Here is an 11127-nt window from a genome sequence, read left to right on the forward strand (position 1 = left end):
TGGAATGGGTAGATATTTGTTTATATGTCTGTTCTGAGTGTACTTACATGTCTATTCTGACTGAGAGGCAAGTTGTAGTAATTGATAGTTGGTTTTAGTCTTTTTGTGTTTTGTAATTTTATGAAGGTAATATATTTGCCTAACTAAAGCAAAACAGAATTTTTGCCTTGTCTGGGGGAAGTTCAAATAATTGCTGGTAATGTGTCAAATGGCTTCATATTGGGAGAGCCCCAACTACATCAAAGGAATGAACTCATTTTTAATAGAAATTTTCTTTTTTTTTTTTTTTTGAGACGGAGTCTTGCTCTGTTGCCCAGGCTGGAGTGCAGTGGTGCAGTCTCGGCTCACCGCAAGCTCCGCCTCCCGGGTTCACGCCATTCTCCTGCCTCAGCCTCTCCGAGTAGCTGGGACTACAGGCGCCCGCCACCACGCCCGGCTAATTTTTTTTTTGTATTTTTAGTAGAGACAGGGTTTCACCGTGGTCTCGATCTCCTGACCTCGTGATCCACCCGCCTCAGCCTCCCAAAGTGCTGGGATTACAAGCGTGAGCCACCGCGCCCGGCTTTAATAGAAATTTTCATTGTGCTATGCCACTTGAAATCTTTTATGCCTACATGAAGTATAATTATAAAAAGGATAATGGAATTCAGAGCATAGGTCTAGTTTATTAGAGACAAACTCAATAATTCTTTTGGTAAAAATTGTTTGCGTTTGAAGTAGATGTTTGGGTTTTATTGAAATGGCTATTAAATAATTGGTCTTTTTGCCTTTTAAAATTTCTTAGAACTTTTCAATGACAAGAGTAATACTCATGAATTTGTAAACCTAGTGAAAGAACTAGCCTTACCTGGAGAGCTGACTCAGAGCAGAAGTTATGATTTTGAATTTATGCAAGTTGAAAAGCCATATGAATCTTACATCGGTGCCAATGTCCGCTTGAGGTATGAATGTGTATTATAAACTGAACAGAATCAAAACCAGAAAGTAATGGCTACTGTTGATAATCTTATTTGAACCTCTAATTATAATTCTAGATTGGAAGATTTAAGATTTTTAAAAATTCTGTCACATACTTTGTGGCTAATGCTGATTTGAGGTAATAGAGCGTTCTAACATTATAGAGTTAGACAACATTGTTATGAGACATTTCAGTTATACACTTCCCTGGTATGAATTGTCCCTTACATACTTCATTTGTCATGTAAACTGAATTCTGAATCCAGTAGTGTCCCAGAAAATCTGATTTAGTATATGGTTCGTACCAGAAAGGCTCTGATACATCTAAAATGACACAAGTAGTGGATGGCAGAACAGAAGTAGGAACCGAGTTTTCTAAACTCTCAATTCAGTGTCCTTTCCCTTCACTAAGTCTGTATGCAGGAAGCCAGGGATGCCTCAGAGTCCAGGGCATTTGAGGATCTTAATCTGAATGCATCAGGTCCGAGATCCTGCTTTCCCTGTTTAACTTGGCATTATCTATCTGGAACTGCGTTTGACAACCCAAATTTCAAAAAGCAGTTCCTTAAAGAAGTGATCTGGAGAGGTTTCTTCAAGTAGGCTTGATGACAGCCCTCCAAACTCACCTGGTAAAGTATTTACACTATTCTTAAAATTGAACTTTGTATTTTTTTTCATGTCGGGGGCATTAAAGAAAATTGGAACTCCTTCGTGAAGTAATGAAGTAAGTTGATCCCAAAGGAGTTCCAGCAAGAAGGAGAAGCCTGAGTTGCAGTTAATGTTTGCTGATTTAAAACGTGAAAATTTATTACAGGTGATTTAACTCATCCTCTCTTTTAACTTTATAGGTATTTTCTTAAAGTGACAATAGTGAGAAGACTGACAGATTTGGTAAAAGAATATGATCTGATTGTTCACCAGCTTGCCACCTATCCTGATGTTAACAACTCTATTAAGATGGAAGTGGGCATTGAAGATTGTCTACATATAGAATTTGAATATAATAAATCAAAGTAAGTATCTTTCACAGATAAGTTGTTCAGGGAAAATTCAAAAATTAACTTTTCAGGTGTTTGTCAGTTGGTCAGAGTAAGGATAGAATTGACATTAATCTGATGTTAACAAATCAACAGGATCTCTGAGCTAAAAGAAATTTTAGGAGTTTGGTCTGGCTTCCACCCAGTAAAGGTGTCTTTTATGTTCTATTCCTGATAAATCTCTGCTTGGCCACTTTGTGTAGAGGATGTCACCATCTCAGAAGGCAGCCAATCCTTCTGAGGATACAATTTATCTTACTGGCTTGACATTACCTCATCCTAGCCATCTCTTTTCACATATTTTCACCTTTACCACTTAATCACTGTTAATGTCTCCTTGTATATCATTCCATGGGGGAAGGGGGAAGAAGGTATATATGTTTATATATGTTGTATTTCTACAAAACTGGCTCATATTTTGTGTTTAATGCCTTTTTAAATTTTAGTATGGGAAATTTCAAGCATATACTAAAATATTTGAACAGTATACTGAATAATATAATGAATCCTCATGTACCCATTGCCCAGCTCCAACAGTTACCAACACACGATCCAGTTTCTCTGTATTCAGCTCTCATACTCCCCATAGGTTATATTGAAGCAAATTCCAGACATTTAACCCATAAAATTATGTATCATTTTATCAATTAAATTATATATCTGGAATTTGCTTCAATATAATCTATGGGAAGTTGTATCTATAATTTTATACATAGACTAAGATGTTCTCAGAAACATTACTTACATGAACAAAAGATTGCCATTTAAATGCCCACTGGTACTATAACAGTTAAATAAGTTATGGTCCAACCATACTGTGGAATGCTAAAGAAGGATTAAAAAGATTGAGGCCAGGTGCGGTGGCTTACACCTGTAATCCCAGCACTTTGGGAGGCCAAGGTGGGCGGAGTTCGAACACCTGAGGTCAGGAGTTTGAGACCAGCATTGTCAACATGGAGAAACTCCGTCTCTACTGAAAATACAAAAATTAGATGGGCGTGGTGGTGCACGCCTGTAATCCCAGCTACTTGGGAGGCTGAGGGAGGAGAATTGCTTGAACCTGGGAGGCAAAGGTTGCAGTGTGCTGAGATCGCACCACTGCAGTTCAGCCTGGGTGACAGAGCGAGACTCCATCTCAAAAAACAAAAAAAAGATTGAGACATATGTATTTAGTTCTCCAGAAGCGTGTCCATGATATATTAAGTGAAAAAGCCATAAAAACAGCACACGTAGTACTGTTTCATTTCTGTAAAATACTCATGTATTTGGATATGAATAGAAAAGAATCTGCAGTGATACTCTGTTGTTAACAGTGGTTATCTGTAAAGGATGAAATTATGTATTGACTTTACATATCTCTTATTTAAATGTTATATGACAAGCTTGTTTTCTGTGTCTATTCAGAAAAAAGTTTAAAAAAGTTATATATCATTCTAAATATAACTACAATACTCTTATATCTAAAAATATTAGTAATTCCTTAATATCTTCATACACCCAGGCAGTATTCACATTTCCCTAATTGTCTCACAGATATCTTTCTTTTTTCACATGCTTTGTTCAAATCAATATTTAAACAAGGGCCACACATTGCATTTCGTTGTTTGAGCCTTAAATTTTTTAATTTATAGGTTTCCCTTCTTTTTTTTGTTTATTAGTTTGTTGAAGAAATGGATGTGCCCTGTATTATCCCCTTCATACCCCAGTCTTTTGTTACATTATTTTTATTGGTTGTCACTCCCAGGTTTATATCCCTGAATATGTAATACATATGGCCTTCAGAATCTTAAAATTATATTGTTGATGAAATTATCAAATAGTTTAGGACCTGAAACCACTGAAGCTTCCCTTCAGACTGACATTATTTTACACACACACACACACACACACACACACACACACACAGTTTTTTGTTTGTTTGAGTCTCGCTCTGTTGCCCAGGCTGGAGTGCAATGGCGTGATCTTGGCTCACTGCAACCTCCGCCTCCTGGGTTCAAGGGATTCTCCTGCCTCAGCCTCCTGAGTAGCTGGGATTACAGGTGCCCGCTACCACGCCTGGCTAATTTTTGTATTTTTAGTGGAGACGGGGTTTCACCATGTTGGTCAGGCTGGTCGCAAACTCCTGACCTCATGATCCACCCGCCTCGGCCTCCCAAAGTGCTGGGATTATAGGTGTGAGCCACCGTGCCTGACATATTTTTTTTTTTTTGGAGTCGGAATCTCTGTCGTCCAGTCTGGAGTGCAGTGGCACGATCTCGGCTCACTGCAACCTCTACCTCCTGAGTTCAAGCAATTCTCCCGCCTCAGCCTCCTGAGTAGCTGGGATAACAGGCATGTGCCACCACGCCCGGCTAATTTTTGTAGTTTTAGTAGAGATGGAGTTTCACCATGTTGGCCAGGCTGGTCTTGAACTCCTGACCTCAGGTGATCTGCCCGTCTTGGTCTCCCAAAGTGCTGGGATTACAGGCGTGCCCAGCCTGACATAATTTATATTAATCAACTCTTGAGATACAATTTTGAGAGCCAAACCTGGGAGGACGCTAAAAAGTCCTCTGGATATTATAGGGATTCCTAAGTTTATTACCACATCATTACAAGGTATGTGGGAGCGACCTTTGGTTATTAGCTATCACAACAGCAGACTCAACCTATGTAGGTAGGTTTCTTTTACTTTGTGGGCAGATGATTTATGTTAGCTGCACTCTTGTAGAACTTGAGAAATAATGACACTAAACTCTTATGTCTTTTAATGTTGAAAATATCTTCATACACCAAATATTTCAAGTATTTTTGTGTGTGTGTTTGTTTTGAGAAAGAGTCTGGCTCTGTCACCCGGGCTGGAGTGCAGTGGCACAATCATGAGTCACTGCAGCCTCAATCTCCCAGGCTCAAATTACCATCTCACCTCAGCCTCCTGAGTAGCTAGGATCACAGGCATGTGCCACTAATTTTGCACCACCCAGCTAATTTTTAGAAGAGATTACATCTCCCTACGTTGCCTAGGCTGGTCTCAAATCCTGGGTTCAAGCAATCCTGTCGCCTTGGGCCTCCCAAAGTGCTGGGATTATAGGTGTGAGCCACTGAGCCCAGCCAGAACAGTTAACCAGGGTAATTATTCTTCTGAGGTAGTCAAGTAAAAGTTTGATTCCTTATTTGCATAGTGAAATGATGAATACTTTTTTGAAAAAAAGAACACTAAACAATATGAATAATCAAAATGGTTGTTGTTGGTTTTTGTTTTTGTTTTTTGGTGAGCCAAAGTTTTTTTTATTTTTATTTTTATTTTTTTATTTTTGTTTTTATTTTTTATTATACTTTAGGTTTTAGGGTACATGTGCACAATGTGCAGGTTTGTTACATATGTATCCATGTGCCATGTTGATTTCCTGCACCCATTAACTCGTCATTTAGCATTAGGTATATCTCCTAATGCTGTCCCTCCCCCCTCCCCCTACCCCACAACAGTCCCCGGAGTGTGATGTTCCCCTTCCTGTGTCCATGAGTTTTATTTATTCATTTGAAGTATTCTTTGATGACATACTGGCCTGAGACTCCTTGCCATAGTTCTTAACTACTGCACAACTGGAACCAACCACTTTACGGGGTTTCCCCCATCTGTCAGTTTTATAGAGGCTTACCCATTCCCCAGTTTCTTGTTGTCATCAACCGGGGTTTGGCACAAAGGACCTCCACCAACTTAACATACATGGGCTCATCACAATTAGATGCAAGCACACAAAGATGAGCTTGGTGCCTGTCTAAGGCTTTGGCAGCTTTGCGAACTCCACATGCTAGGCCATCATGGATGAGGGTGGTCTTCAGCACCTCTTGTAAAGCAGTAGTAACGTCCATTATACCTCCAGCAGCAATGCCTTCCTCAGCCATGGTGGTGAGTGAAACTGAATCTTGAATGCACTCAGGTCGCCACCTCTGTGCAACTCAGTAGCGGCCAGGAAAGAGCTCAAAATAGTACTTTTTTTTTTTTTTTTTTTTTTGAGATGGAGTCTTGCTTTGTCACCCAAGCTGGAGTGCAGTGGTGCGATTTGCCTCACTGCAGCCTTCACCTCCTGGGTTCAGGCAGTCCTCCCGCCTCAGCCTCCCAAGTAGCAGGGATCACAAGCATGTGCCAGCACGCCCAGCTAATTTTTGTATTTTTAGTAGAGACACAGTTTCGCCATGTTGGCCAGGATGGTCTTGAACTCCTGACCTCAAGTGATCCGCCCGCCCCGGCCTTCCAAAGTGCTAGGATTACAGGCAAGAGCCACTGTGCCCAGCCTCAAAATGGTATTCTTAAGTAATTATACTAAAGATGTCTATCGAAGTCTTTTAGGACATAGTTCACTCTTTTTGCTTGTTTTTAAACTGATATTTAGTGAGATATGTTCTTCCCAATAGGTATCATTTAAAGGATGTGATTGTTGGAAAAATTTACTTCTTATTAGTAAGAATAAAAATACAACATATGGAGTTACAGCTGATCAAAAAAGAGATCACAGGAATTGGTAAGTTGAAAAGAGTATGTAAATTAAAATTCTTTGTTTTAGTTGACATTTTTAAAATCTTAAAATATTGTTTAAACATAATTAATTTGATATCCACATTGAGTACTAATTTTGCTAGTTAATATTGCTGGCAGTAAGTGATTTAATGCTTTTTTAAAATTAATTTTTGATTGGAATTTATTTTTTATAAAAAATTAATTTTTGAACAGGTAATAAATTCACATGGTTCAAAAATAAAATGTAAAAGAGTATACAGTAAAAAGTATCTTATTTCTGTACTCTAGCTACTCATAGGTAATATGTTTATTATAAGTTTAAAAATCCTCAGTGGAGCAGGTCAAAACTCCTATGCTGATCAGTAGGGGGATTGTGCCTGTGAATAGCCACTGCACTTCAGCCTGGGCAACAGATTGAGACCATTCCAAAAAAGGAAAAACAAAAACCGAAACTTTCCAATTAGTTATTATGTGTACAAGCAAGTACCTATGTATAAGACACACCCCTTTTTACTTAAATGGTGGTGTATAATGCATACTTCGCTTTGCCACTTAGTAGTGCATCTTAGAGAACTTTCCATAACAATGTGTAGAATACTTTATCTTTTTAATAGTTTTCCATTTTATTGATATACTAAAATTGAACCAGTCTGCTGTTTGTGGACATACTGGTTGTTTCCAGTCTTTTGCTATTACAAATAATGTCATTTTGCACGTGTACAAGATAAAATCTTAGAAGTGAAATTCATAGGTTAAACAGCATATTTCTTTATAATTCTTCCGCCTTTTTTGTGGTGAACAGGGTCTCACTATGTTGCCCAGGCTGGTCTCAAACTCCTGGGCTCAAGCTATCCTCCCACCTCTGCCTCCCAAAGTGTTATGATTACAGGCATAAGCCATTGCACCTGGCCATTTATAATTTTGATGCATGTTATCAGTAAGTCCTCTTTAGGGATTATACCAGTTTGCATTGCTATCAGCAGTGAATGTAGGAGAGTGCCTCTTTTCCCCCATATTCTCATGAGCACAGTGCTGTAAAAACTTTTAGCCCATTTGATGGGTAAGGGGGAGATACTACTCCATTGTAGTTTTGGGATTTTTCTTATGGATTCTTTTTCCCCCACTGCTTTATTGAGGTATAATTGGCAAATGAAAATTGTATATATTCAAGATGTATGATGGAATGTTTACATTATGAAATGATTACCACAGTCAAGCTAATTAATATATTCCATTATAGTTTTAATTTTCAGTTTTCTTATTGAGGATGAACCATCTCTTCATATGAATAAAAACAATTTATTTTCTGTAAGCCATTCATATTCTTTGCCCCATTATCTATTGGACTATTCTTTTTCTTACTTATTTGTAGAAACTATATATTAGAGAAATCAATCCCCTTCCACTTTTTTTTTTGAGACAGGGTCTCACACTGTTGCCCAGGCTGGAGTGCAATGGTACAATTACAGCTCACTGCAGCCTTGAACTCCTGGACTTGAGCAGTCCTCCAGCCTCAGCATTGTGGGTAGCTGGGACCACAGGCGCATGCCACCACACCCAGCTAATTTTTTATTTTTTGTAGAGACAGGGTGTCACTATGTTGTCCAAGCTGGTTTCGAACTCCTGGACTCAGCGATCCTCCTGCCTCAGCATCCCAAATTGCTGGGTTTACAGGTGTGAGCCACTGTGCCCTGAATTCCTTTTTCTAATATTAAGGGTAGCAAAAATTACCCTCATTTGTCTTGTCTGTGGTGGTTTATGCCATGTAGAAGTTATTGATGTTTATGTAGTCAGATTTATCAGTTTTTCATTTTATGGCCTCTGGGTTTTATGCCATGGTTAGAAAGGTCTTTTTCACACTGAAGTTCTAAAAATAATTTTCTGTGCTTGATTCTACTGGAGTAATACATTGTGGTTTAGGGATTTTGTTTCATTTTTAAAATTTTAATTCATTTGAAATGTGTTGCGATGTAAGAGGTGAGGTATGTATCACCTTTACATTTTTCCAGATGGCTGACCAGTTGTCCTGATATCATTTATTGGTTCATCCCTGCTTTTTGATTTTAATATATAAACTTACTTTGTCCTCTTAACATTGTTGGGTGTTTTTTTTTTTTCTTTTTTCTTTTTTTTTTGGAGACGGAGTCTCCCTCTGTTTCCAGGCTGGAGTGCGGTGGCGCGATCTCGGCTCACTGCAACCTCTGCCTCCAGGGTTCAAGCAATTCTCCTGCCTCAGCCTCCTGAGTAGCTGGGATTACAGGTGCATGCCAACATGCCTGGCTAATTTTTGTATTTTTAATAGAGACGGGGTTTCACCGTGTTGCCTAGGCTGGTCTCGAACTCCTGAGCTCAGGCAGTCCGCCTGCCTTGGCCTCTCAAAGTGCTGAGATTACAGGCGTGAGCCACCGCGCCTGGCCTCATTGTCGGGTTTTTTGCTGAAAGTAATTCTAGGCAACACTTTATAAGCATTTATAGTCAGTATTCATAATTTAAAACATCTGTGATTTCTTTTATTATTATTTTATTTTTAAATAAAATTCTCACCCAAGGCATGATCTCAAGAGGTCCTGAGAACATGTACCCCCACATGTGATTTCTTAATCTCCATGTTTCTACTTGCTAGTAAATTTAAGTGATTTTAAAATCACTTCAGATTCTCCTTTGTTGTTTCAAACAACTTCAAATACTCCTTTGTTGTTTAAAAAGAAATTGTTGGCCAGGTGCAGTCGCTCACCTGTAATCCCACTACTTTGGGAGGCTGAGGCGGGCAGATCACTTGAACCCAAAGAATTCGAGACCAGCCTGGGCATCATGGTGAAACCCCATCTCTATCCCCAAAAATATAAAAATTAGCCAGGCATGATAGTGCATGCCTGTAGTCCCAGCTACTCGGGAGGCTTAGGTGGGAGGATTGCTTGAGTTCAGGAGTTTGAGACCAGCCTGGGCAATATATTAAGAACCCATCTCTACAAAAATTGGAAAAAAAACAGGCATGGTGGTGCACACGTGTAATCTCAGCTACTTGGGAGGCTGAGGCAGAAGGATTGCTTAAGCCCAGGAGGTTGAGGCTGCGGCCAGCCATGATTGCACCACTGCACTCTAGCTTGGGTGACAGAGCAAGACACCGTCTCTAAAAAAAAAAAATGTAGTGGAAAAATAAGAAGAAGGCATAAGGCTATTAATTATATTCTGGAATATTTAAATTAATGTTATTTACATTATTGCACTAGGACCCAGTACCACAACAGAAACAGAAACAATCGCCAAATATGAAATAATGGATGGTGCACCAGTAAAAGGTAACACTTTTCAGTTACTTCTTTTGTATAGTGCAAACGGCAGTGTTCATGGCAGTTTTGTTTGTATTTATTTAGTGTGAAAGTATCTTTGAATTCTTAAACCATTCTTATAATGATAGCTTTTAAGGTCATCTTTGTATAGCTGCAAAGAAGACTGTAATTGTATTTCCTAGTCTGAAATAAGGTTTAATTTTTCAGTTTCAATTTAGGATTTACTAGAGACAGTTATGTGTATCTATTCTCTAGTTTTGAATTTGTAATCTTTTGTCTTCTATTATACAATAGTTCATCTTTGTAAATCTTTTTTCTCCTGCTGACCACAAAATGGAGTATGGCTGAGCATTAATTCCTGTAGGTTTTTGGAGTCATTATAGCCCTCAAGAAAATAAGCCATTCCATTACTAGATAATCTTCAGTATCTGAGACAATGAAGCCAGTATTTATCATTTTAAAATTTATTTCTGGGTTTTCTTCACTATTTGTACTTAAAATCACAAAGCCAGAACCATTTATTAAGTGCCAAGTGTAGATGAGGCGATGTAGTCTGAGGTGCTCTAAAACTCTTTGAGCTAGGTGGTTGTGTCCCTTATGATGCATGTATGTGTACTCTTGTGTTATGCAACATTACTTTGTAAAATACCAGCAGCCACCAGTTTTTATGTAAAATTATGAGTTTTATATCTTTCAGCAAATTGGTGTGCATGAGGAAATTATTATGTAAAAAATATTGAGGCCGGGTGTGGTGGCTCATGCCTGTAATCCCAACACTTTGGGAGGCTGAGGTGGGCAGATCGCTTGAGGTCAGGAGTTCAAGACCAGCCTGGCCAACATGGTGAAACCCCGTCTCTACTAAAAATATAAAAATTAGCTGGGTATGGTGGTGCACGCCTGTCATCCCAGCTACTTGGGAAGCTGAGGGAGGAGAATTGCTTGAACCTGGAAGGCGGAGGTTGCAGTGAGCTGAGATCATGCCACTGCACTCCAGCCTGGGAGACAGAGTGAAACTCTGTCTCAAAAAAAAAAAAAAAAAAAATTCAAGGGCCAGGCGTGGTGGCTCCCACCTGTAATCCCACCACTTTGGGAGGCCAAAGTGGGTGGATTGCTTAAGTCCAGGAGTTTGAGACCAGTCTGGGCAACATGGCAAAACTCCCATTTCTATAAAAAATACAAAAATTAGCCAGGCATGGTGGCATGCACCTGTGGTCCCAGCTACTTGGGAGGTGGGAAGCTCACTGGAGCCCAGGAGGCAAGGTTGCAGTGAGCCAAGATGGCACTACAGCACTCAGCCTGAATGACGGAGGGAGATCCTGCCTCAAAAAAAAAGAAAAGAAAAAGA

The 11127-nt window shown here is 39.3% G+C and overlaps 1 protein-coding gene, 1 long non-coding RNA gene and 1 pseudogene across 6 annotated transcripts in view; 1 reads left to right on the forward strand and 2 right to left on the reverse strand.

The window, feature by feature from the left end:
- Nucleotides 1–11127, forward strand: part of VPS26A (VPS26 retromer complex component A) — a 50960-nt gene that overhangs the window by 34310 nt on the left and 5523 nt on the right. For all 5 annotated transcript variants that reach the window (XM_032138837.2, XM_058436303.1, XM_058436304.1 and 2 more), the window contains 4 exons: nucleotides 785–941; nucleotides 1806–1970; nucleotides 6390–6496; nucleotides 9723–9791. In XM_032138837.2, the coding sequence (XP_031994728.1) occupies nucleotides 785–941; nucleotides 1806–1970; nucleotides 6390–6496; nucleotides 9723–9791 (498 nt within the window). The remainder of the gene's footprint in view (nucleotides 1–784; nucleotides 942–1805; nucleotides 1971–6389; nucleotides 6497–9722; nucleotides 9792–11127) is intronic.
- Nucleotides 1–11127, reverse strand: part of LOC131383071 (uncharacterized) — a 33302-nt gene that overhangs the window by 9814 nt on the left and 12361 nt on the right. The gene's annotated exons all lie outside the window — the stretch shown is intronic.
- LOC116478187 (small ribosomal subunit protein eS12-like) lies at nucleotides 5486–5879 on the reverse strand (annotated as a pseudogene).

This window comes from Hylobates moloch, unplaced genomic scaffold, assembly GCF_009828535.3.
Source record: "Hylobates moloch isolate HMO894 unplaced genomic scaffold, HMol_V3 SCAFFOLD_3, whole genome shotgun sequence".
In the NCBI taxonomy this organism is placed as follows: domain Eukaryota; kingdom Metazoa; phylum Chordata; class Mammalia; order Primates; family Hylobatidae; genus Hylobates; species Hylobates moloch.